The sequence below is a fragment of the Anastrepha ludens genome, chromosome 6 (assembly GCF_028408465.1).
Source record: "Anastrepha ludens isolate Willacy chromosome 6, idAnaLude1.1, whole genome shotgun sequence".
Lineage (NCBI taxonomy): Eukaryota > Metazoa > Arthropoda > Insecta > Diptera > Tephritidae > Anastrepha > Anastrepha ludens.
In genome coordinates, this window is record NC_071502.1 from 57,035,709 (window position 1) to 57,063,093 (window position 27,385).

At 33.7% G+C, this 27,385-nt stretch overlaps 1 protein-coding gene and 1 long non-coding RNA gene across 8 annotated transcripts in view; one reads left to right on the forward strand and one right to left on the reverse strand.

Annotated features, from left to right (window-relative positions):
* Nucleotides 1-27,385, reverse strand: part of LOC128866718 (ubiquitin-conjugating enzyme E2 W) — an 83,543-nt gene that overhangs the window by 45,380 nt on the left and 10,778 nt on the right. For 2 of the 7 annotated variants that reach the window (XM_054107659.1, XM_054107654.1), the window contains exon 1: nucleotides 4,528-4,685. The exons of 1 other annotated variant lie outside the window; for it this stretch is intronic. In XM_054107659.1, the coding sequence (XP_053963634.1) occupies nucleotides 4,528-4,530 (3 nt within the window). In that variant the 5' untranslated portion in view covers nucleotides 4,531-4,685. Of the gene's footprint in view, nucleotides 1-4,507; nucleotides 4,686-21,490; nucleotides 21,599-27,385 lie in introns of those variants that run through there. 4 more of the 7 variants (XM_054107658.1, XM_054107655.1, XM_054107656.1 and 1 more) reach the window with 3 other exon arrangements.
* On the forward strand, nucleotides 21,656-23,109 carry LOC128866719 (uncharacterized). Its single transcript, XR_008454950.1, has 3 exons — nucleotides 21,656-21,844; nucleotides 22,456-22,630; nucleotides 22,695-23,109. It is a non-coding gene; the product is annotated as an uncharacterized LOC128866719 (long non-coding RNA).

Below are 27,385 nucleotides of genomic sequence, written 5' to 3' on the forward strand. Positions count from 1 at the left end.
AAAGGATTAAAGGCATCTCTGAATGTTCTCCGCTGCATTAAAAGTATTCATAAATTTTTATGCCACAAATACCCTCAATTTGGCAATTGGCAGGCATAATAATAGCCTTTAATTCATGTTTGAAACAACTTTTCCACACATCAATACGCAGTACGCGGAAGCTTGGCGATTTTTTGAAATTAAAAAAAAAATTCTAAGACAGAAACTAAAAAATTGAAAAAGCTAAAAATGGACATTTTTATTTTTCCCTAATACGAAGTAACAATATAATATATATTTACGTATTTATAGATTGTAAGCCCTCACTCCAGAAAACCCATTCAACTATAATAAAGCTGCAACGGGAGTTTCAAATTCCAATTATGCTCATGCCATCCTTTAAACAGTGGCCAAGTTGCATACCCTGTCAAAAATTTTACGCAGACGATTTCTTGCTTCTTGTAAGGCGGTAGAAGGCATGCAAATTATCAAAAACGTATCAAATTTCAAATTTGCCACGAGGCACATGGTCGATCAAGGTGAATGCCAATGCACTTGGCTTCCACATGGCAGTAATCACATTTGCACCCATGCATTAGGGTTACCAATATAAAGTAAAGTCCAACAAAAGCAAAAGTCAACCAATTGAAATAAATTTATTCGAAACAAAAGGCAGAAAGAAAAGGAAAGGTCAAAATGCTTTGCAATAGCAGTAAATCCCTAACAAAATGCAGAGAAACTAATGAACAGCTATAACCATGAACTTGCTGGAATAAATCGTTTACGAAAGTACGAGTATGTTTGTGCATACCATATGTACAGAAGCAGTACATTGATGCCACCTTAAACTTGAACGAAAAGACGAAGGCGCAAGAGAACAAAAGAAGAAGAAAAAACGGTAATGGCAGAAAATTAGCGATCGATTTTATGTGCATTTACAAGAAGCGCGACGTCTGCGTATGCAAACTTGCCAACAATTACATATATGTATGTAGTACACTGCAAATGTAAGTAAGCATAGTATATGTCGGCATGTTACGTACAGCTGCCAGCCATGACACTTGAGCTATTGCACACGCTTGCATATGTACATTCGTAAGTCAAAAGAGATGGATTGACAGACACGAAATATCTACGTCATAAGCGCATGAATGCAGTTCCTGTGTTCTTGAGTATTTCTCTATGGGAAGGTGCATGTGTGTGTATGTAATTATAGAGCAATGCATGCACTGGTGTGTTGATTTGCAACGCTTCTTTATTAAATTTCATTTATTTTTATGAGTCTCGATTTGTAAAAAAATACCACGTTCAAGTCATGTTCCAAGCAGCTGATTGTATTTCACTTACTTGAAAACAAATATAAAAACAGAAAAAGAAAGCAAAAAATCACAATACAAAAATGCTGATGCATAAGAAAAATAATTATTGACAAAATAAAGCCGCAGCATTAAGAAATATTAAAACCAATAATAATGAAAAACGTTTTCTTTTTGTCAGACAAGCGAAGCATTGTTTCGCTGATATATCCATAACAAAATAGTTGCATAGGAAAATTACAAAATTTAACACTTTTTGTTGAAACAAATACAGGCGCAACAAATAAAATGAAAGGCGCAATTATTGAAAAGTTGGAAATATCTCGATTCCGAGTACAAACAACTATGGTGTACAACCTTTAATCCGGTAGGCTTTGCTTCACTCTATAAAATAAAAAATGTGATTTGTATTAAACAGATAAACAAATATATGCAGTTATTTGCCTAACGGAAACTTGTTAGAATGCGCGCGAAAATGCCGTTTTTTGTTTGGCCATCTACAAGTAGAGTGCCACTTAAGGTTTACGCAGATAAGTTTCCAGGCAATTTGTCTTTCCATTTTCCACACAATCTGCAAGCATGCAAAATGCTTAGGGATTGCTTATGGGAGGGAGACATTAATATTTTTTCCGATAGTCAAGCCGCGATCAAGGCGCTGTCGTCGCCGCATTGCAGCTCTCTTCTGGTCAACTCCTGTAAGGAGTAACTCAAACATCTCGAACGTGCAGAAGATATTTCTCTTATCTAAGTGCCTGGGCACAGGAATATAGAGGAAAATGAAATTGCCGATGAGCTTACCAGGACAGAACCGGTTTCAGCTGTCCCCATCTCAGACAACGGTGTCCCCTTGGCCGTTGTTAAAGGGAAACTGCACAATTTCTTTCTCAAAAAAGCGCTAGACATATGGAGGTCTATCTCATCTTGTGCTATCTCAAAAACTCTACGGTCTCAATACGACAGAAACCGGACGCTTAAGGTTGTGGGAGTTCCCCACCATTCCATTACCAAACTCATAGAGGTGTTCACTGGTCACTCGGTGATCGGAACTCATGCAGAGAAGCTTGGACTTCCGTACAACCTCTATTGCAGAAGCTGTGGGGATCCTGCAAAGAAACAGACTGTTGAGCACTTTCTTTGCAAATGTCCGGCTCTAGATGCTAGATTCCTTAGCGTGCCCTTTGGGGATGGCCTGAGGAAATTCTCCAGCCTAGATCTCTTTTCTCTCCTCCACTACATCAACAGCACTGGATGGCTGCATATGGTTTCTCTACCCTAAATTTTTCGCAGGTAGTGGACCACACTATGGTATCAAAACGACACATGCTACTAATATAAGTATACCTTACTCTTGGTACACTTGCCAACTACCCCACCTACCTATAGGCAATTTTTTCTTCAATTTTAACAGCTGAGCACAACTGTAGCAAGTAACACTTGAAGCGAAGCGAGATTGTTTCCTTGACAACGGAGTCTTGAAAATTAATTCCTATCAAATAACTTACAGTCTACGTAGATGTGAGCAAATTGAGAGACAATATTTAAACATGTAAATGATATGGATTTTCCAATATGTGAGCTTTCGTCATTGCCATAGAGAAAAATCTTTGCTATTTTATAAAGAACTAGTAAATCCGCCCACGCTTCGCTACAGCTCATTTAACTTCGGAATAAAATACGTTTCCTCGTACGGCGGGTTGGTGAGTGATTAGCACTTGGTAGAGCCCGGGTTCGAAAGCCATTGCGTGTATGAAACACCAAATGATAGGAAAGGCCAATAGCAAACCGTCGAGCAATAGCAAAGCTCCTCATAAACAACCATCTGCCATTCGAAGGTGGCATAATACTGTAGACACCTCCATTTGTGGAAAAACTTCAAGACACACACCACAAAAAAAAGGAGGAGCTCCGATATATGTTTCGAATTTGAGCCAAATCAAAACATAAGTGGGGTTTTAAAGATATCTCGACAACAAAATTGTGCCTTTAAGACTTTTCCATTCTTCTGACGGATTACTCTTTAAGGCGGAAATTGGTGCCGCTATATATTTAGAAAATTCTTTAATATTCTTTTTGGCTCTTTTTGTCTAAGCAAGAGACCTCGATCGTGGTTAAAAAATCGATATCTTATCGTTATGTACTCAGCCAATTCACTACTGATTCAGCCTTAACATGCTCTCTAAACTTTTGCAAACTCTATAATTTTTTGAACAAGCAACGGAGTCCCTGAGGTGAATACTTTTGTGCCTAGGGTCATTGTAGTACCTATAGCAATGATACTATGGAACTCCACTTGGTCGAATCGTTTCTCCAGCTCCAATGTGCAAGTATTGACACACCGCTACAGCTTGATTCATATATATACTAAAAACAAATAAATAATTTAACCATATACTCGATACCAATCTGGACTCGAGTACAAAAAGTGCTCAGTACGCATCGGAACATACTAGGCGTACTAAAACGCTTGGTTGCAAAAATTTGTCACATTCGCCCTGAATATAAATGAATTGATAACTGGCCTCTTTTAGAATATACTTTTTCCAACACCTACTACTATCCACACCTACGTCGGCCGCCTTAAAATATGCCATATAAAATACTCATAGCAATGCGAAAATCTTCTATACAAAATTTCAATAAGAAGAATACAACTTAAAAACTTATTTAATAAATTAAAATACAAGTTTTTTAAATCTCGCCTTATACTATTTTATGTTTTTCCTTTGTTTTTTTTTTTTTTTTTTTTGCTGAAACGTCATAAGTTTTTTTCACGTTCTTGTTTTCCCTCTCAGAATAATAATCGCCATTAGTGAGATTACAGCTTTGAGGCATAGAGTATGTGCATATATTAGAAAATATGAATTTACAATAACAAAAACTAGAGGAAAAAATACAGCGAAATCGCGTCTCGCACCCAAACGATGAGCTAGCAAATAAACCACGAGAAAGCACGCGATACGCGCATGCACACAGAGCAGAAAATAAAAACAAAACCAAAAAACCGCAAATTACATATAAACTATTAATACGAGTATATGTGCATATATGTATAATATTTGTAAGCGTGTTATGAACATGTAGCCGGCGAAACCGGTCAGCGGCTAAGCAGTTATATTGACTTTTTCATTTTCATTTCTGACTTACAAAACTCACAATAAAAAAAATCTATTACAAGTTTATTTATAAATAATAATTTATTTTAACACACATACATACATATATGCGTGCCCACCATATATGTAAGAATGTATATTTTTTCTTTTATAAATATGCGCAAAAAATATTTTTTAAATTTTGCACTTGTCGGCGTTGTCGAGATTACAAACACGCGGCCACAACATTTGCACTACTGCAATGCTTCTTCACACACTCAACACTGCATTTTTCAGAGATTTTCAGTGCATTAACCGATGGCCGACGGTCGATGTTCTTTCTCTAACCCATTCGCCAGCCGATTCGCCGTAACTCAGGTGAGAGCGCATTGCTTGAGAGCCAAGTGCAATGGTTTGCAATTTTGTTAGGATTTTGTTTTTATTGACATTTGTATCCAACAATATAATAGGTATGTATGTACGAGTATCCCGTGACAGGAAAGAATCTGTCATGTCATATTGCTTGAATGGTTGGTCCACCGAACTGGTTAGTTGGCATTTAAGTACATAGAAGTACTATAATTGGCTTGAAATTAAGAGCCAAGTATTATCGGGAATTTCTGATGAATCACTGATGTTTGAAATTGCTTTTGTTGGCTTTACTCGATTTGTTTGTATTATAAAAATGCAAATTACATCAGTTCTTAATTGCTTAAGAAGAATATAATGAAAAGATGATTTATTAATAACCATTTACATGCATGTATGTGCATATGTGCATTTGTGCATATGTATGTATAGACCAGGAAGTAAGTATTTGGGTATGATACCATAATGTCAGCGAGAAAAAATTATTTCATGTTCATAAATCAGAATTGATTTGATGATCAGAATTGGTATGGAAAACTATTAAGAGAGTTCTGCTAAATCAAAGTAACATAGAACCGAGTTACAAAGTAAAATAGTTGAACATACCACAGCTATAACAAATGTCCCAAAACAAGTGTGATTGCAAACTCTTAAAGACTGGATATAGAGAAAATTCTTAAGGTTAGTGTTTTTACGACCAAATACAAAACTTTTGCTTATGAATGATAGGATATAACCCTAGCTGCAAACTGCGGTCATGGCATAGCAAAATCAGGAACTAGTTCTCTGTAAATTTAAAAATAAAAGTAATTATATTTACGAAAAGATGTCAAGGTCGTTAAGGTCAATCATAGAAAATTGGTTAGCCAAGTAAAGTACGAATGTACATTTAAGACAGAATATATTCGTAGGGCCAAACGTATCTATGCATGACTCACATATTTTTGCCATGAAAAATGTTTTCATAAAAACCCTCTGCCTTTCGGGCATGAACACATGTATGTGCGCCCGTCTATTATTACTATAATAATTATTAAAATATGTTGCAATTATTTTTAATTGTATTTCTATCAAATAAATATCACACTGTGCTCGAACTTTGAATTTTTGTTTGAGCAAAGGTTATGATGTTAATCTTACTTAATTGGGGCCTCCTAAATTCAATTCTGGTGCGGAAAACTAGTGGACAACGAAGCATATACTCGAATGTAAAGGCATTTTTAAAATAAGTTATTAAATTGTATGAAGAAAAAAACAGAAGTGTAGTTGTGCACTCAAAATCATCATTATTACTCTCTCTCCTATGAGTTCCTACAGAAGTCATGCGCAGTGTGCTATTGCATCAATTTTCCAACGATAGTGTAGAAGTTCTCTCTACACAAGTTGTTAAGGTGTAGAAGAGGCCAAATCGAGTAACCACTTCCAAATTACATCTTTTCACCAGCAAACCGCTGGCATTTAAGTACAGTTAATGGGGCAAAAGGAAACAAGATAAAAGAAAAAAGGGTTATGATAAAAAAATATTCAGAACAGATCATCGCAACTTTGACAGCAAAAATGCGAGGAAAACATAATTGAAAAAAATGGGATTTCTAGTGTTATCACTAATTTATACCAACCACTTCAAGAAGTGCCAGTAAGGCAAACTCGATGCACAAAAAAATATAAAAAATAAAAAAAATACGGAAAATGTAAAAAAATTGGTGAGTAATCAAGTTTTTATTTCAGTTTGTACTAGGGAAGTCCCGAAAATCACGGGACTAGGCGATTAAAATCGGGTTTTTATGCTATTAGTCAAATTTCCATCGCAAAAATCCCCCTGCTTGAGAAAAACTTTATTTGCAACATTTGCTGGGCATTAAGTGTATGCAACACCTTTTTCATAAAACAGCTGAGTTTGAATATGGCTGGGAATTGTGTTTTTAGAGTGCGAAAAAGTATCAGCCAAAAATTATAGGCAACCACATCATTTGGCTTTAACTAGCACTTCGCAAGCAACCGGGCTAAGACAAAGTCGTAAGATATGTCAGAAGTTTTGATCAAGGCAATATTTGATAATTAATATTTTGTCTAAGGGCGATACTGTTACTGGTAATCGACCAACATTTTGAGCGCTTTTGTAACAATTCACAGTTTCCAAGATTGTTGCACGAATTTTGTTAACTTCGCAAATCGTGGTGTTTATATCCTCAGTTATATTTTAAACAGCCAGTTATAGACGCATATATAGACTTTACCATAAATAAGATAATCTTTATTTGACGTTTTTCGCACTGATTTGAATATGAAGTCGCATCTTAACAAACGTAAAAGACGAGCATCCATCCTACCCCTCACCACAAATCGCTCAAAATTTTATGTAATTCCTTTGCTTTGAAAGCCTCCTGCCGGAATGTATGTTTTGAAAATTTTTAAAATATCTACCAATACATATACAGTGTTTTACAATAAGAACAAACATTATTAAATGCTTAAAAGCGATGGGTTCGCAGGCTTTGGCTTTGAGAGAATTAGCAACTGTCTCCAATCCGAGTTTGATGGAATTTGTGTTTAAACAGTAATTCATTTGTTTACGTAGGTATATCTATGAATGTGTAAGTGTATCTGAACTTTAGACGCCGGCAACCAATCATATTGTCTCGATGTTGACAAGCTGCAAAGCATTGTTGTCATGTTTCAGTAAGAATGCAATAACAAAAAAGGAAAAATCACGTAAACGATTTAAGAACTCATATTAAAGTACATGCAAACCCAACACAAATACGCTGTGAAAGTTGGGTTTTGAATGAATTTGAAACATGATATTTGTAAGGGATTTGACAAGTGATTCGACTGCTGTTTGCGCTTAAACACATTGGAGGCAGCAAACTCAAAAGTATGCTATGGTGAAATCATTATATAACATTCTCGAGTTGGAACTCCACACAAGTCCTTTCGGACATTGTGGCTTTAAGGAGGCAACTGCATACGATAATTTTCAGGCGTGAAATTTCATCGTAATATTTACGTTGTGCAGCGAAAATTTGTTTGCGTTACAGCAATTTATTTTTTTATTGTTATAAATATCTATCATCTGCCATTTTTCATTTATATTTAATAATAATATTAATCTTCTTTCCATTGTTAACACTTAAATGTGAAGTAAAATACTGAAGCGACTAAGACTTAAATGGAAAAGTGTAGAATTTCCAAAAAAGTATTGTAATTTATCGACTAAAAGAATAAAGAATTCGATGTGTATAAAACTTCCTATTCAAGCAATTTTAATTTATTTATTGCATTGTAGACCTTCTTCAAGTAAATATTAGCTCAATAACAAAAGTTTTGGTTCATTTCATCATCATCGTGTCCGTTACCTCCCATGGAGCAGAGGACTTTATGTTAATTTGATTGTCTAATTGTATGCAAAGCTTATTAGCAGTGTAGGAAAATTTATCGATTACACCGTTGTCGTATTCACTCGAACCAGAACTACTGTCGAAACGTCCGTTTGTCACCAACGCCTAAAACACCTGTAAAAAGTATACAATTTGAGAACTTTCAGACATTCTGGGCGCTTCCGATTTCGCCTGTTGAGGTGTTTTCACATAGTTGCACAAATTTAACGTTGGGGCACACCTTCTACGCGGCAACGTCTGAAAGGACTCGTATGGAGCTCTAGGTTTAATTTTTTTTAAGATCACGCTTTAATCAAAACAAACAGTAATATAATTTCAAAAAATAAAGCGCTAATATATTTTTAATACAACAAACTCTACACTTTATTAAATTTCGGAACTCTACGGTATCCATAAAATCAATAAAATCCTAAAAATTTACATAATAGACTAATAAACAAATTCTTCAACAGCTCGCTTAATTTATTATTGCTTTTTAATTACTTATTACTTTATTACATTTTTCGTTAAGCTAGTGGAGTTGGCTTGAAACGAGCAAAGAATCGAAAGTAGGTAATATTTGTACGAGTATGAAGCAGCTGTGCCAGATACCTTCTGTAGTCTCATTTTCTGTATTCTATAAATGAGCTACACGAGCTTGAATAATTTCTGCGCCAAAAAAAAGACAAAAAATAGTAAAAAATAAAAACAATAGCGTAATGACAAAGCAAAATATGTAGGTAATAAATCGTTGAATGAATTGGCTGCTGATGCTCCCAAGGGAGGATGGATGGATCTGTATGGAACCAAATAAACATACACTCTCCTGACTACCAATGAGCAAATAATTTGACATAAACATTTATGTTAGAAATTTTGGTATCATCGTGGCGCAGTTTTAATAATGAAATAGTGTTTTTTTTTTAGCTCGCTGCACAAATAAGTTTTTGATTTGTTAAAATTAATATATTTTATTTAACGTAGTTACTTATGGAATTTCGTGACTAGTAAAAAGATTAAATATCGTGAGGAAGGCTGTTTTAAAACAGCGAATTTTGTTGGGTCTAAAATATTATATAAAGGTTTTTGCAGTAGAGAAAGAAAATCTGACAAAAGTGTATTATAAAAAATTTTAAAATTTATGTTGTTTTTGTTTTTGAAAATTTTGAAAATTTGACTCGCTATATTTAATACAGGATGGTCCTTAAGAGTTGGGAAATCGAACTATCGATTTTTTTTTTTTTACTTTAACGGCTACAATACCATGCGTAATGTATTGGAAATTTAATTTGTGATTAGACATTTATAAAATAGGTCGCTTTAATGAAGTGTGCAAATATGAAAATCGAATATGAAAAATCGAATAATCAGCCGAGACGGTGTTGTCTATTGGCCGCTTAGAAGCTGCGATGTGAATCAACAAAGTTTTTCAAAAGGAACTTTATAATTCAATTATTTCTAAAATCATGACAGTTTTGGCATTTGATTTTTCTACATGCATACAGTAGAAGCTTTGGTATTTGTTACAATCAATTAAATTTCGCTCGAAAATCGTATTAAAATAATAAAAATCCTTCATGAAAATGGTGAATCCGTTAAAGTTACATTTCGAAAAGTTCGTGACCACATAATCGTCTTTCTGGGGCCGTTACTAAGAATTTGGTCAATGAATTTGAATCGACTGGTTCGGTGCATAATGCGCCAAAGCCACGTCGACCGGATCGTTCACTGTTTAGGGCGGTCTGGAGGCGAGATTGGAGAATTTTATTTGTCGAAAATGCTGTTATGGGCAATAGATTACGCTAACGAGAAATTTTAATTACTGAATTTCGGTCTCTTATTGATGACATGGATATCACTGACACGTGATTTCAACAGGGCCGTTGTACATCTCACGCAGCCACTGAAACAATGAATTTATGGCAAACAAAATTTCAACAAAAGAATAATAATAAATAAGAGAACGTAAATGGAGATGGCTTGGTCATACCCTACGGAAAGGTGGCACTAAAATTAGCAGACAACCGCTGGACTGGAACGCCCAAGAACAGCGCAAAAGAGGCAGACCTAGGGGCTCTTGGCGACGCTGCATCGAAGAGGAATACAAAGCCGGGGACAAAACAATGACCTGATAGCAAGTGAAAAATATATCCGGGAATCGCACAAAATGGAAACATTTTACTTTGGCCCTATGCTCTGCAACAGAGACGAAGGAATGATGATGATGATGCACTGTTAATTGACAGCCCCAATCATGCGATTTAACACTACTGAACTATTTTTTGTAAAGATATGCTAAAGATATAGTCTATAAATAACTAATCGAATCGATTGTAGAATGAATTTGCCAAAAACAGATTGAAAATTTTGATAAAACGGTGGTCGATATGGAAATTTCTACGATGTGATTTTCCGTTTATAATTTCCAAGCCATACTCTTCCTAATACAATAAAAATTTGAATAATTTTATAATTCGTTTTTTTTTTGTCTCGAAAAACAAAGTTATGGATGAAAAAAACCTGTATTAAGGACGTTTTCTCGACTTTACATTAAAATGTGTTTTCTTTTTAAACAAATTTTCGTTTGCTGAACTGTCTGCTATGTGCATACGTACTATAAGCGGTCGACAGATTAAACAATATATTCATTGGTTAACGTTTGTCGTTTCGACAAAGCCATCTATTTTGTTTGCAAACATAAAAAAGCTGATTGGCTAGTTTAAATTATTTTCATTGATGGAAAATTTACATGATTTTTATACTTATGCGCTTCAGGAAAAGCTTAGTATGAGGAAATATTACTCTCAATCACCTCTTTATGTTACTCCACCAAATCTAAAGGATTCACTGCTTTTTCTGCAGTGAAGTTTTTGATTTTTTTTTCTTTTATTGTGGATCCATTTATGGTCTCAATGTTATTGTTCAAACCGTTGTCTTACAAACCACAATATTTACCATTTGTTTATTTTCAAACATCTGATGTTAACAGTTCTTTTACACTTTTCTTCAGCGCAGCCCCGTCTTTTCTAGTGTTAAATAAGTATTTAACCTGTTGTTGAGGAAATGAAATCGAATTTATCATGTCAGCAAATTTAAATGCCTATTTATCATGTTCACCTTAACAGGCAATCGAGAAAACGGGTCTCGGACTATTTGTTTTTATGAGCTGCTGTTAAGTATAAATATTGCGCCAACCGTTCAGAGATGATGCACGAGTTGAAACATATCGAGTCGAAGTTGCCATTGGCCTAATAGAAAGGTGTATTCTTTCGAATAAAAAAAGCCAATTAATTGAAAAATTTTAACACGTATTTAATTTATAGGCGAAAGAATTTAAATTCCAGATGTCAGATCAGGAACTCTGTATTATTTTAGGTAACATACATAATAGATTATAGACGGCTTCAATTCGCTACTTTTATGCTCGCTATATCTGGGCTCTGCTCACTTGACGAAAAATTTGCATATGAAAGCAACAACAAAGCAACATCGAGTAAGATTGGCCGCTAGCGAGAATGGTTATACTTCATAAAACTGGTATTACTCATTTTCATTGCTAACAACTCTTTTTTAAGACAATTTCATTAGACCGCGTTCATACAGGGAGATTGCGAATTCTTTTTTGATGGTCGCCGTCGGGTTCACACTCCTTGCAATTGTTAGTTTTTAGTCTCAAGTCAACAGTATTGAGAAGAACGAAAACACAAAAGCTGTTGACAGAGCACGAGTTGAAGCAACAAATATTTCCCTATATTAACGCGGTCTTATTAATAGTAATTAAGTGCTTTCAAACAAATGTAATTTTTGTCAGCTCCTTTCTAGTGCTACCAACGAACGTTTATTGATACCAGTTACTGCATCTATTCGCCACTTGTTAACGCTTCGAATAGGTCTTATATTAAATTCCATTAAAAAATAATTTCATAAACCAAAAATGTTTTCACAAAGAAAAGGTGAACACACCTTCTTGACAAACTGTAAATTTAAGTGAAATAACTCGGTAACACGTGCAGGCGCGCTCATTTTGCCAACCAATATGTTATTACATTATTAGCCAACAGCTAACAGCTGGGTAAAAAACACAACATTTAGGTATGTATTCGTAAATAAAGTATAAAAGTAGACAATCCAAATTTTTCATTCGAACGCTAGCCAAGTTGCTTTTGCGCTCATTTCGCTTTAGTTAGCAGACTAAGCTAGCAAAAACAGCTGTCAGTGGCGTAAATGTATTTACTTGGCTTGAGTTGTTGCCTCTTTTATTATTCATACAAAACGGGTCGTTTTACCTGTACTCGTTTAGTTTGTTTACAAAAATGGTTCAATGTTCACTTTTAGCGGCACTGCTTCACATATGAGTTAACGTTTTTTTTAATAGGAAATTTAATGAACAAAAAATATGTAGAACAAAGTAATTTCGTTTTTTTTTCATAACAAACGGTTACATTCATAAAAAGATGTCGGTCGGAGATTTAAAAAGTAATTGCACTATTAGTAGAATGAGGTCAAAAAAAGAAGTCAACTTTAAAATCACGCGAATGAATAGCATGTCAGCGAAAGCACTTCGTGCTCTGATTTTATGTCAAAGTAGACCCATTATGGTGTATCTAATTTTAAGCACCAAAAATTCATTTAATTGTGGAATAGTAACTGGGTTGAGAAACGTAAATTATACATAAATCAAGTTGTTTTCAAACTATTCTGTTTAGGTATTATGACCAAGAACGATTCGCTCCCATGACAGTCGGTTCTACGTTACCGGAACAACCCGGAAACAGTTTCAATAAAAAAAATCGGAAATCAGCAAATCTAGCCTGCTGAAAGCGACTACTGTAGTAAGACTGGTTAGAATTGGCGAAATTTATGCGAGAATAATCATATTTGAAATTGGATAGAATGGAAACAATTCTACTTGTAAATATTGTGACGATTCCAAAGGAGAAAAGAAGTTCAAGCCATTAACCTACGAAAGGTGTTACCTTAAGTTTAGAGATAAAAAGTAAAAATAAATATTTATAATTAGGGGCCGTGGCTGTTGTTTTTTGTCAAAAGAGTCAATATTTTTCCACTGATATTTTTCAGTAAAAAAAAACGAAGTTTAAATTTGACTGTTTTTTGTGATATTGTATATACATATGTATATAATATATCACAATATAATTGGCGCTTACCCCATTTTTTCAGTATTTACCCGAGCTCCTCCCCCTATTTGCGGACTGCATTTTGATGTTTTTTCAGAAAGGGACCTACACCTGCTTAGTTTTTTATAAGAAGCTTTTTCATGGCAAAAAGAAACTCAGAGGCTTATCATAGCCTTCCGAGGAGCGACCGCTATTAGTAAACACTTTTCTATCAATTGGTGTTTCGTGTCCGCGGTTTCGAACCTGTGCGCGTCCGAATGGTAGTCGCGCACCAATCCATTCGGCTACGACGCCTGGAAATATGTAAGTTAAAATCTGGACCATCACTTTTTCGAATTATTGCTTTTAAAAAGTAAAAGACTTAATGCTTAGATTTAAAAAATTAAATGTTTGTATGGGAAATATATTTACAGCAGATGAAAAACTGCAACACCACAGTACATATTTTAATTTAATTTTTATTTTTAATTTTTTTAAATTAAAACTGATGTTTTTTGTTGTTTTTGAATATGACATTCTTCCAGCAAAGGGTGTATCAAATGTGATTCATAGTACCACAAAAGTTATTGTATACTATATATAAAACTGTTGGTATAAAATCAAACCTGGTACAAAATTTAAGAGGACCCAGTGGTCTAGAGCACGAATTTCACAATTTTTTTTTTTGTTTTTGCCATTAAAAATACGAGATTTCAACGTTTCGTGTTTATTACTACATCTATTGAGCATGCAAAAAATTTTTTTATTTTAAAAACAATATTTATTATTATAATGCCGCTCGAAAAATCGAACCCGGACGGCGTAGGTGATTTCGAGACTTCTTCTCAACTGAAACACAAAATTCAAGAAGATTCTTAAGGGGGCGTCCATAAATTACGTGAGATGTTTAAGGGGGGGAGGGGGTCGAGTCAAATCTCATCTAATCTTACGTTGGAGAGAGGGGGGGTCTCGGCAAATATCACGCAATTTTTTTTCTGATTGAAACAAAAAAATTGTACATGCTTAAGATTTAATCTCAAGCGTAATCGTAGTATGATTAAGATCATTCACTAATTCGTTCGAAAGAAAATAATTTCATTCATACTTCGACGTTATACATTACTACTGTCAAACCACCATATTTGTTTTATACCAAATAGCTCAATTTAATCTGAATTTGCGGTACAGTGTAGCCCGTCGGTTGTTTTCGCGCCACTATGAGCCGAACGCCCTATCACTCAGGTTGACGTTTGACAATTCCGGACTTTAAAGAACATGACTGAAAATCATTTGCTCCATTTCTAATACGCGTACCGATTCAACCGCTGAATGCCTTCATCAGCACGCCTATTGATCTCTATTGCCCAAGTATACGTGATGATTTAGAGAAAATATGCTGCAGTACATGCGGTATTTACTTCGCATCTATCACACGAGCTGCAGAGCACAGGAGAGCAGCTCACATTGCACCAGCTAAGTAAGCGCGTATGTTCCGCAAAGCGCGACCCTCACGGATTATCACAAGACGAGCTAATGAGTTACTGTGCGCAAGCGTCAACGGCTTAGAGTGGCTAGATTAGAACGAAGTTGAAGGAGCACATGATTTTACTGAAAATCATATGAACATGTTGGTCCCAATAGTCTCTCTTGAAACCGCCCATGATTCTCCATGGACTGAATTAGAGTAGATATTCTTTTTTTAATCGCAGTAGTTACGATTTAAGTCTTCTATTGTTAAATTTTTATTACACTTATAACTCTTAGCAATATTTATTACTAGTCTTAACTAGTCGTAAATAAAAGCACGAAGCAAATTTTTTTTCTTTTTACAATAACAATCCAACGCGTTTACATAAGAAACCCACATTTTGAAAAATCTCACGTGAGATTGGGGGATGGGGGAGGGGGTTGAATAAAATCTCACGACATCTCACCAGGGGGGGAGGGAGGGTCAGAAAATTGAAAAAAACACCTCACGTAATTTATGGACGCCCCCTAATCAGAAAAAGTGAAATTATGGTCGGAACTAGAACAAATTGAAAATATCAAAAATTGATAAAATAGCGCGCTTTTGACAAAAAAGTTCGTAAAATCAGTTCTTTTTCACTACTTTTTTAGTGTAAAAAATAGGAAATTATTTAAATAAAATTATGCTTTTAGTTCCGACGATAGCCATAGCCATATTGTTAACAGCATATTCAAATTTCAGACGATTCGGTTGAATAGTTTTTTTTTGTTTTAAACACCAGGCCGAAAAAAGTCGTTTCGAAATAAATGAGTTTAAAGTTTGAGGTACAGGAGCGCGCGCACCCTATTATTTTATCTGATTTTTTACATCGTCAGTATTTTTATTTAATAAACACACCTCGTATATTCAAAAGGTATACAGAAGTCGTCGAGAGTTTTACTATACCACTTCATGCATACTAAGTTTCAATTACATTTCCAAAATTTGTTCTAAGTTACCAAAAGAATTTTTGTAGCTTCTGAACGTTTTTTAGATTTGAAATAAAGTTATTTAGTAAGGCCCAAATGCTTATTTGCTGGCTTGGCATGTCGAGCACGCGAACTCATATTTGTATTCATACAAAATACAAATTTATACTATTTATTATAGGCAATCTTTCCCATTTTTTCGCGTATACGTCTCAAACGGTTGGCAAAAATATAAATAAAAAAATTTTGAAATAAATTCAACAAAAAATTTACGCAAAACGCGTCTAATGTTCCGGTGATTTATACACTGGCATACATTTAAAAATGCAAAAATAAAATAAAAATACAATATTTACGTTTAATATACATATGGTTAACATAAACCTGGAGAGCGGTTCGAACAAGAAGTGCCTGTTTAGATCAAATTTATTTACATACATATACATACATACATACAGTGGCGAGCATAACTGAGTGAGTAATGATTGTGAATGATTCAGAATGCCTTTCAAATTAAAATTCGTTTCTTAATATTGTTCATGGCTTAACTAAAATCATATATGTATGTATGAATGTAAATCAAACTTTCAAACTTTATACGAAATTAAGAAAAATTAAAACAAAAATCAAATTTTTAATCTCAATTTTTAGAAAAAATTGCGAGTGCAAGCCATAAGCGGCTAAAAAAAGCGTTACTTTTGAATACATTTGGTGCAATTTTTTCTATAACAAGGGCAGCTTATAAAAACTGGAGTGGATTCCTTTTAAATTTAATTTAATTTTTTTTGTTTTATTTTCAGCCGGCCTTAAACAAGAAATTCACATTTGATAAAGAATAAATTTCAAAACGCCGGCAGAAAATAAAATTATTAAAACTCAGCGCAATTTTTTAGCGGCTTAAAAAATGTTTGTAAAAATTTAAATTAAAAAGTTTGAATTTTAGATGAAAATTTGTTGAGTGTTTCTAAATTTCGTATAGGGTTTGAAAGTCTGACTTGCATATCTATATGGCTTTGGTTAGAGCATGGACAATATAAAAAAATAGTAACAATAAAATTTAACTCGAAACACATTGTAAAAATCAAAAAACAAATCATCATGCACCCAGTTATGCTCGCCACTGTATATGCGTGTAATATCTATGTAAGTATGTACGCAGTTAATAAAACTGTCTTTTTTTTTTTTGAATATAAATTTATTGCTCTCATACGTTTTTGTTAATTATTTTGGCGCGTGGCCAAAGTCCGAATAAATATGTATGTATGGCTGTACGAATGTATGAATGTATGCATGTACGCATGGGTGTACGATTAACAACAAGCAAAAGTAATGCCGGTGCGGCTAATTTATATAATATATGATATAAATAATAACGAACTAAATAATATAAATATTTAAGAGTATATACATATATACATACATGTAGGTATATATTTGCAATAATTTGAAATAAATACTTTTTATTTTTAAATTCAAGCAACTAGCAAAAATGCCAGTGATGAGTAACAGGTAAAAAGTTTAGACGGATTCAAATGAGCCATATAGGCTGGCGCATTGGAAGCAGCAAACCATATTTTATAGACAATATATTATGATATTCTTGAAATTTGATTTTGCGTTGATTTCTTATGATTCATGTGAAATTTCTTTTTTCTCGATTTCATGACTTCTGTAAAATTCATAATTTCGTAATTATAAAACCAAAGCCATACAGAAATGAACTTACATACCGAGATATATATATCTAACATATATAATTGGCGCTTTCACCCTTTATTTGGTGTTTGGCCGAGCTCCTCCTCCAATTTGTGGCGCGCGTCTTGATGTTTTTCCACAAATGGAGAGCCCTACAATTTTATGCCGCCTCCGAACAGCAGATGGTTTTTTATGAGAAGCTTTTTTATGGCATGTAGAGATAGTCTCGTATAAATAGAATTCCGAAGTAGACGAAAGGCCTAAGTGAGTGATTGCACAAACGAATAGGTCGGGCATAAACAGCTTAAAGACTGCGCTTGAGAAAATTTAAAAAGGTTTAAAAATCATCCAAACTAACACAAACACGTGTTGAGATACTTCATTACTTTATTATATCGAATATATTATAGTATTTCTATTGCTGATAAATCTATAGGGCCTGCCATTTTCCTGACAGAGGCTTAAGCAAACTTTAGGGGGGAGCCCACCTATTTTGGGCTGGGTTAATTGATGTGTGTATATTAAATAACAACGCAGATGCCGCTATAGAAGCAGTACGCATGTGCGACAGGCAAATTGTATAGCATGAAGCCTTCCTCCCCTTTTGCCGGGTAGGAGATTTGATTCTTATTACCGCGATACACATTAGTTTGGGGATAAAGAAATACATTATTTTCAATTTCAATCAAACAATTTAAAGTTTATGCTCCTTGTCAAGGTGACATTTCACACTAAAAAAAATATTTTGCTATTTTTGTTCGTTCCATTCAGTTTTGAGTTACAGGGTGTTAACAATGGCAGTCATCAACAACGCGAAAAATCAGTACTTTTTACGGTTTATCTTTGATAAAGGCGAAAATGGCGGAAATTGTGAATGGTGTTCATGGTGTCGATACTGTAACAACTAATTACGAGCAATTTTGGTTTCGTCGATTCCGTTTATGCATTTTTGATGTTAAAGAAAATGACGATAATATCGATAAAATCACAGAAATAATCGAAGTTAACCGGCATGTTAGCAGTCTTAGCATCGCCCAGGAGCTAAAGATCGACCATAAAACAGTTTTAACCCATTTACGCAAAGCTGCATTCAAAAAGAAGCTCGGTGTTTGGGTGCCACATCACTTAACACCAAAAACATAAGGAATCGAATTTCCATCTGCGGAATGAAATCGACTCATTTATTAAACAGATGGTGACTGGGGATGAGAAATGGGTCACATACGACAATATTGTACGAAAATGATCGTGGTCAAAGCGTGATGAAGCAGTTCAAACGATGGCCAAACCAGGACTATCGGCCAGAAAGGTTCTACTGCCTATTTTTGGAACTTGGAAAGAATCATTTATTATGAATAAACTCAGTATGGCCAAACACTAAATTCAGAGCTCTACTGCCAACAACTGGACTGTTTGAAGCTAGAGATGTACTAAGAACGGCCAGAATTGGCTAACAGAAGAGGTTTTGTGTTGCATGAACCTTTTTCTCTAATTGCAAAACTTCCCGAGTGATTAGAAATTGGTATCAAGAGGAGATTGTGAAAATCGATTAGTATCGATTACTAGAGTTTTTCGCCAATAAAGACCAAGCCTTCTATAAGAGAGGCAATATGAAGCTATTGTTAAAATGGCAACAAATTATACAACATATTTCACCCAAATCGGACAATCCGAAACGTCTTAAGTAAAGTTTTGAATATTAATTACATAACGGAGATTTCATAAAAAATTAACTACTATTATTTTATATTTATTTCAAAGTATACTATACAGAAAAGTTTAGTCTAATGATTTTTGAAAACACAGTTCCTATGTAAAATTGTTATCATTCTTTACCGCAGCTGCTGGGAAGAGAAATCAGAACCGATGTTTTTTTGAATGTGGCGATTTAACCAGCCTTTGCAATAGAGTTTTATAAAGTCAAAATAGAAAGTACCTTATGTGGTAAAACAGAAACAACTTCTATAACATATGATGTACAACAGAAGCGTAAAGCAAAAAACACCATGTTGCGAAATTTTCATAAAATGTGACACAATTTAAAAAAGCGCTTGGCATTTCCGTATTATATAGTAGCGAGATGAATAAAATTATGTAGAACACAATAAAAACAATGTGAAAAGTAAGTCACTCGCTAAGAAGCTCAGCAGTAGTATAAAAAAATATATAACATATATATACAGTCGAACTTCTCTACAGTGAACTTCCATATAATGAAGCTCTCCTTATAATGAACTGGTTTCGAAGACACTGCTTTTTCGTTCTACTTTCGGTGTATTTTTGTCTCCTTATAATGAATTTCTATATAGTGAAGTTTTCTATATAATGAACAAATTTTACAGCTGGAAATTCAAGCGTCCTAAGTTTTTGTCTCCATATAGTGAATTTTTTCAAAAGTTTTCTGTTGCAAAAAATTACAGTTAGATGTGGACAAACTGTAATGAGGGGAATCCCAAAATTAAAACAGAAAGAGCTGAGCTATTACAGTTTTATTCAGTGATTGAAGTTAAAATGACGCATCGAAGCAGCATTTTGCTTCAAAAAAAGTTATTAATGATTAACAAAGTTAATGAAGGAAAGAAAAAAAAAGATATTGCCAATGAATTCGGAGTTCTTCCCAGCACTTTATCAAATATTTTAAAAAATAAGGAAGTGATTTTAAAAAATGCGGAGGATTTGGCAGTAAATACCAAACGCATAAGACTTCGACCTTGTCATTTTGAGGATATTGACGAAGCATGCTGAAATGGTTACTCGTTGCACGTGGTAAGAATCTCCCTTTATCTGGACCATTATTGAAGCAAAAGGCCAAAGATTTTGCGGAAGCACTAGGACACCACGAATTTGAGGCAAGTACAGGTTGGTTAGACAAGTTCAAAAGTCGGCATGGCGTTATTCAGAAGACATTATGTGGGGAAAGTGCTGACGCCAACATAGAAAACCTTGTTGTTTTTTGTTGATAACTGCACTGCCCACCCTAAAGATGTAAGAGACAAGTTGAGAAACATTCATCTCGCTTAATTTCCTCCCAACATGACTTCGTTACTGCAACCAATGGACCAAGGCATTAATTACAACATGAAACAACATTACAGAAAAAGAAATTTTAACGAATATATTGACTCAAGTGGATGAGGGAAATTCTGTTATGGCTATAGACTTGCTGCAAACAGTTCGAAATCTTAGCAATGTATGGAATGTCTATGTTAAACCAGAAACAATTGCCAACTGTTTTAAAAAGGCTGGATTTTCAAAAGATGCTATGCAGATTCCATTTGAGCATTGGGATGAAGAGGACCTTCTTTCAATATCGGATTTGGCTGCTTTACAGTCTTCATTTAAAAAAGTAGCAAATATCGAAGCATCGTTTGATGACTACGTAAATGTTGATAATGGTGTGCAGACTTCGGACAACCCACCCGAAGAAGATATTCTCAACAGCATTTTTGAAAGTCGCGGAGTTCCAGCTGATCCTGGTAAGCATTTATCTTTTTATAGTCAAACAAAAATTTAATATGTAAATATTATTTCAGATAACGATGCACACGATTTGACCGTTGAAGAATTGGCAGAAACTGAGGAGGCATTACCTACGTTGATACAAGCTACTTCATCCATTAGCGTAATTAGAACCTTTGTGGAAATGAGGAGTGACGTGCCGATTAATGTTTTCAACTCTCTACATGATTTGGAAGCTTTTATTGAAAATGAAAAATGGAAGACTGTAACTCAAACCAAACTCACTGATTATTTTAAATAAAATTACATAAAAAATCAATGTTTCTTTATAATGAAGTTTCTATATAGTGAAGTGATTTTCAGGTCCCGTGCGAATTCACTATATGGAAGTTCGACTGTATATATATATATATATACATACATATGTGTTTAATAAAAATAAGTGTAACTATCTGCTTTTCATCAAGAAAAACAATTTAAGAAATTGAAATCACTTTTCCACTAATCCACCAATAAACTGTATTAAAACACTTGAAAAACACATTTTTTTCCTACTTCACATTCGTTGCTTAGCCTTCAGTGTTTGCGACTTAATTTACAGCAAATTTAATTTGAATAAAAATTAAAATTCATCACTAATTTATTTTTACCTTTCTCAGAATTCTTTCATTGTTAGAAAAACAATACTTAAAAACTAAATTAGCACTTTAACACCAAAAATATTTTCTGAAACTTTTAAACTCATATTATTGTGTTTCAAATAACTTCTTTTAATTTTTTAGTTTTTATTATTATTGCAATATATTTCAGTAAACTTTGCGAATTCACGTGCCAAACACATCTGATGCCAATAGTGTAAACTATTCAACCGCCACAGCTTGCCTCAACAACAAGTTCATTCAGCTACATGCCAACACAATTACGACAAAAACGCTAGCAACAACCGGCAGTGACGGGTAAGAAACAATATCAAACATTAGCAAGCGGCATGGCAGCACAGTGGGGTAAGACTGTAGAGTAATTAGGGAATTACAAACAAAATTTAATCAAATTAAGCTAAAAAAAAAATAAAAATACAAATTATTGTATAGTGCAATAAAATAAATAAATTTAATTAAACAGAATTAATTTCATATCAAAACAATAGAAAAATAAATCAAAATAGAATAAACAAAAGTAAATGAAACATCAAAAGCAAAAACCCAAAGAATATATATTAAATAAAAAATAGAAAATATAATCAAGACGTACATATGTACGAATAAAAAAAGTAAAATAAATTTAAAAAAAATTACAAAAATAAAATAGAAGAAAATATAAAATAAAACAAAGTCTTAACGGAATAAAATGCCATAAATTTAATAAATTTAATTAAACTGAACTAAATTATTAAAAACAAAAACGAAATAGAGAGATAAAGAAAAATAGAAGAACAAGTAAAATAATAAAATAAAAAATTAATGATTACATGCCGAGTGAATTAAAAAAGTAAAGTAAAATAAAAATTTTACTAAAAGCAAAATGTAATAAAAAATAAAATAAAATAAATAATACAAAATAAGACTATAATTTAATAAATTATAACCAAACTAAACGTTTTCTAAATTGGAATTAGGCCGTGATGTCAAGAGTGAGGAAGGCATTTAATAAACGTTTTCAAAGATCTTAGCAGCAGTAGACGTATTTCCAATGAGCTCTTCAGGAAGGAGGATATATTTAATCTCATGCCGATGGGTCGTTCGTGTCCGGCCAATTCGTTGAGAAATCATGAATTTTGGATGAAACTACTGGTAAAATATTATTAAAATGATAAAATATTATTAAAATAAAAAAATTTGAAAAAAATCTCTCCAGATATGTTTAGTTAAAGCTTAAAAGACATGCACGAACGATCAACCTATGGAGATTAAAAAAATTAACTACACACCGAAATTTCGAGTCAATGAATGCAACTCTAAGGACACTTAGAGGAATTAGAAATCTTTCTCTCAGTCCAAATTGTGGTTAATTTAGTGTTAAGGTTTTGGTTTACACTCTTGCAAGATCAAATTAACTCAAGAAATGAGGAGCCAAACAGCATTAGAAGACCGAAAAGGGCGATATCGAAATGATCCATATTTCAGTCGGCATGCGTAGAAGAGTGGTCCAAGCTTGACATCAAGGAATTGAATGCTGCAATTGGTGATATGAACAGTGTGGAATTAAATTTAAAACCTAGAATAAATTTTAGCTCGATATCTCAATTACTCTGTATTTTATTTAAGGGGGGAAGTCCATGTAAAATTTTTTCGATATTTCGAAAGTATAGTATCTTAAGAATATACTGTGAAATTTTCATGCGGAAATTCCCAATATTATAGCTTCTATAACCCATTAACTATGTAGTGAGCGGTTAAAAATGTCAATAAAATAGCCCTAAATTCTGACTTTTTGTCAAAGGCTTATTTTATAATTAATTTTATAGTTTTTTTTAATTTTATAGGTTCCTCCTTTCCGTTAATATGTTATAAAAAAAACCAATTTCATTTTTTGTTTCAGATCGATAGATTAAGCGTAATAAATAGAGCAGTTTGAGACCTCGCGCCGTAGGCAGCCGACAAGGTATGATCCTAAGCCGCCATTTTGGAAAAAAATGAAAAAAAATGTTTGTACTCTCGAAAGGTTAAATAAAGTTGTGTTAAAGCTTCAACATAGTATAATTATTTTACCACCTTTAAAAATATGTTTAAAAAATGGCCGATTTTGAGGCTTCTACATGGACTTCCCCCCTTAAATACGAAATTGTTATGACTCTATTGAAGTATGTGGAATGCGCTCAAGGAAAAAAGAAAAAAATGGTGTATATTTTTTTGATAGATGGTCATGACAAACTCTCTGGCATATGAGTTTAACACAAAAACGATTGCCTTCATCGTAGTATCGTATCGGTCGAAAGCTAAAGTACACCAATCTATTTTTTTTCTAGCTGCATAAGAACTATCGATAACTGTGGTTTAACGCTTCCAAATTATGGAAATTTATTTGAACAAAAAAATCTATTCGCGCAGAGCACTGGCAGCATCATCGGTTCTTATTTATTTCGAAATGAGAAAATACGTAGCCTCTGCCGAAGCGGGGTATAGCGAGCGCTATCGAGACATTCTGAGTGAATTTTTGTCCCCAAAATTAATCAGCTACACATCGACGACATTTGATCTCAACAAGATGACGCAATTTGCCATAATACAGCGCGCTTAACAATCGGTTTATTGAAATATTCAAGCCACCACTGACGCCATACGGCCAGATTTATTGGAAAAAAAGTCAAAAAATCGGACTGATCCAATAGACTATGTAACTCGTTACGGTTACGGCTTTTCTGTTACGGTGTATATGTACGGAGGATACTATCCTTTCAAATAAGAATTTTAATAAACATTTTACAATTAGTAAAATGATGAGCCCCATACATTTTAATCGGTAAGTGCGTCAGGTATGTTTTTCTCGTCTCACAAATAGTTTGTTGCACTGTAAAATTACAGCGTGAGAGAAAAATACAACCAACTGGTTACTAAGTTGTATAACCGGCTAGTTAACTGGCTAAGAGAACAATTTGACAGCGTGCTGACCAGCCGTCTAGCCGGTCACGGACGTGTAGGCCAAATGTGGAAAGAATAATTAAAAAAAAAATTGTTATAAGCTCCAACTCAAGCTGACTGGACGCTGTCACGAAGCTAGTCAGTTCAGCTAAGTCAGCTGAGTCATCAGAAAGCGTCGAAACAAACGAACAAATTTCTATGGCGATAAATGATCCACGGTCCATAAATAATTAATCGGTTTTGCGAAGTAGTGAGCATTATTTAGATTTGGCTTGTGGAACAACGTGGCGTATGGTTGATGCCACTAACGAGCATTCCACATTTATGTACGTTTGCATTGGCAGGTTTTGCTTTTAGGTCAATAAAACGTGATTTTTCATAGAAAAATGTTAATTTAACATATTTTTTTAGATGACTTCTTAAGGTACAGTTATGAACAATTGACAGTTTAAATATTGCATTTCGTCCTTGAACCTTGAAGTTTTGGCATGCGAAAAGGTGCCTTCACATGCCGAACATAAGTTTAGTACGTCGGGGTCAATTCTGGATAGGTTTAGAGTTTAACTTGCTACAGTATTTAGAACGTAATTGTGCCAAGGTTACGCGGGACTCTCGGGGAACTTGAAGCACTTCGTCTGCAATAGGGGAAAGTGCTAAGTCGGGAAAAGCAATTCTGTTAGAAGACCAGAAAAATGTTGTACATTATTGCATTCTATATAAAAGTTGGTTTGTATACGGAAAGCACCTTAATTCAATTTAGCAACACTATGGCGCGTAAAACCAACTGAAGGCTCTTTGCAACATAGTCTATTTGCATTGCTTTGTCATTTCATTCACTCGTTGTGATATAACGAAAATCGGAAGCGTTGTAGCTTGCAATGAAAAATATCAACAACAACCAAAATCTTTTGTTTTTCGGTTAGAGAATATTTTTCTTGTGAATCAAGGCACATCTACTGGATTTAAAATTAATACCTGTCTTGCCACTCTATTCAGCAGCAGTGCTGATGAATGGTTTGTCAACTGTCCACATTTCCGTGTGTGGCTTAATGCTGTAATGTTGCGCAAGTTTGCTACCTGGTAGAAATTTAATAGTACCCACATATTCCCTCCCTGTATTGTGAGGGCGCTATTTTCGCAACGCACTCGGAAAAGCTTGCGAATAGAAAATGCATACACTCGTATGTACATACATATATACGTAACGTAAATGAGAAATGTAAACAAAAATTGCATGCGGCACGCTAACGGAGGAGCAGCCAATTTACTTGTCCCAGAAATGTTGCATAAACAAGTTTTTTTTAATTTTTTGCTTTTTATATACATACAAATGTTTTCGTCAATATACACACACATGTATGTATGTATGAATGTGGATGTACATATACAGTACGAAGTCAATAATCTAAATCCTTGATAGGCGCAATTCGGTGATATTGGAACTCTATAAATATTGTATTTAATTTTATAATCTTAAGACCACTGTTGAAAAAATCCTTAGTAAAAACAAGTGCAGCAGAATCTCGCTAGGGCAAAACTAACCTCCAAGAACCCTCTTTTTTTATTTTGGAGTAGGCCACTTTCCAAAATTCTGTTCTTATCGCATTCCTACTTGTGATATGATTACCTGAAGTAAAGTTTAGAAAATTTTATTCGTTGCAAGTCTTGCAAATTTTAAAATTAAAGTTATGTATATTGACCTGACTTTGCTCATTTTCAATTTCGCCTTACATTGAGCCAATGTTAGTCTAAGTACCAAGTTGCGTTCAAATACTTAAATTTCCACTCAATTGGCTCATTCTAAACATTTCGCTATACATAACGCTATTTCGATTTCGTTAGATTGTTGCAAACAACCGTTATGAAAATAAAATATTATGTATAACACCCAAAATAAATGTAATTCCCGCGATTGCTAATAGTTGCGGTTATCGAGTTCGTCTGATATATGTAGAATGTACGATATATGTGACTACATGTATGTATATGTATATGTATACATGTGTATGTATAACTATTTTGTATGAGCGTCTGACAAATTTACTTTTACAAACTTTTTATATGCACACCGAATGAAATATTATATGTAAGTAAACCAAGCTTCTGTTAATGTGGGTGTATTTTGAAAGACCAGGAAAATTCATTTAAGAAAATTGAGCTTTGTCTAATATATAATTGCAGATATGTATGTGTTTTTCTTCTTTGTTTTTTTTTTTTGATATAAAATAAAACAAGTTTGCTTTAATATTACAGTTTGCAAATAGTACATGTTTACTGTTTATCCATTTGGTGGTGAATATCTAAGTACAATTATGTGCACAGTAATAGCAGCGCGATATCTTATACAGTTTTCACTATTTATGTATTTTTTATTAATTTTTTCTATATTTCACTATTTATTTTATTTATTTATTTTTATTTGATTTTAGATTGTTTAATTTGTTTTATTCTTTTTTTTAAATAATGGATATTTAAAATAAAAACCATATAACTAATATATATAAGTTTCAAACTTTTCAAACAAATTAAAAAAAACAATAATTTTTCATCAAGGTTTTTGTCAGAACTTTTAGAAAAATTCTGGGCATGTACACTATGGAGCAAAAGTGATCACAAAATTACAATTTAGCTGTATTATAATCAATTTCAGCGCTATGCATGGTTTTTTATTAAAACTGGTACCACCTTTTTTGGAATTAGTGTGTTACAAAATACTAGGAAACAAAAACAACAATTATATTGTAGTATAACAGAAGAGTTTGCAAGCAGCGAGCATTTAAGAGCAACATGTAATCACTTTTGCCCTCACTCTATTTCCCCTTATGATTTGGAAGTTAACCGTTAATAACAATACCAAGTTTATTTATTTCAATAGATTTGTATTCGTTACTTCCTTTATTTTTCTGTTGCGTTGTGGTTTTCATTCGTTAAGGTTCATTTTGTGAGTAAAATTTATATTTTGTGAAA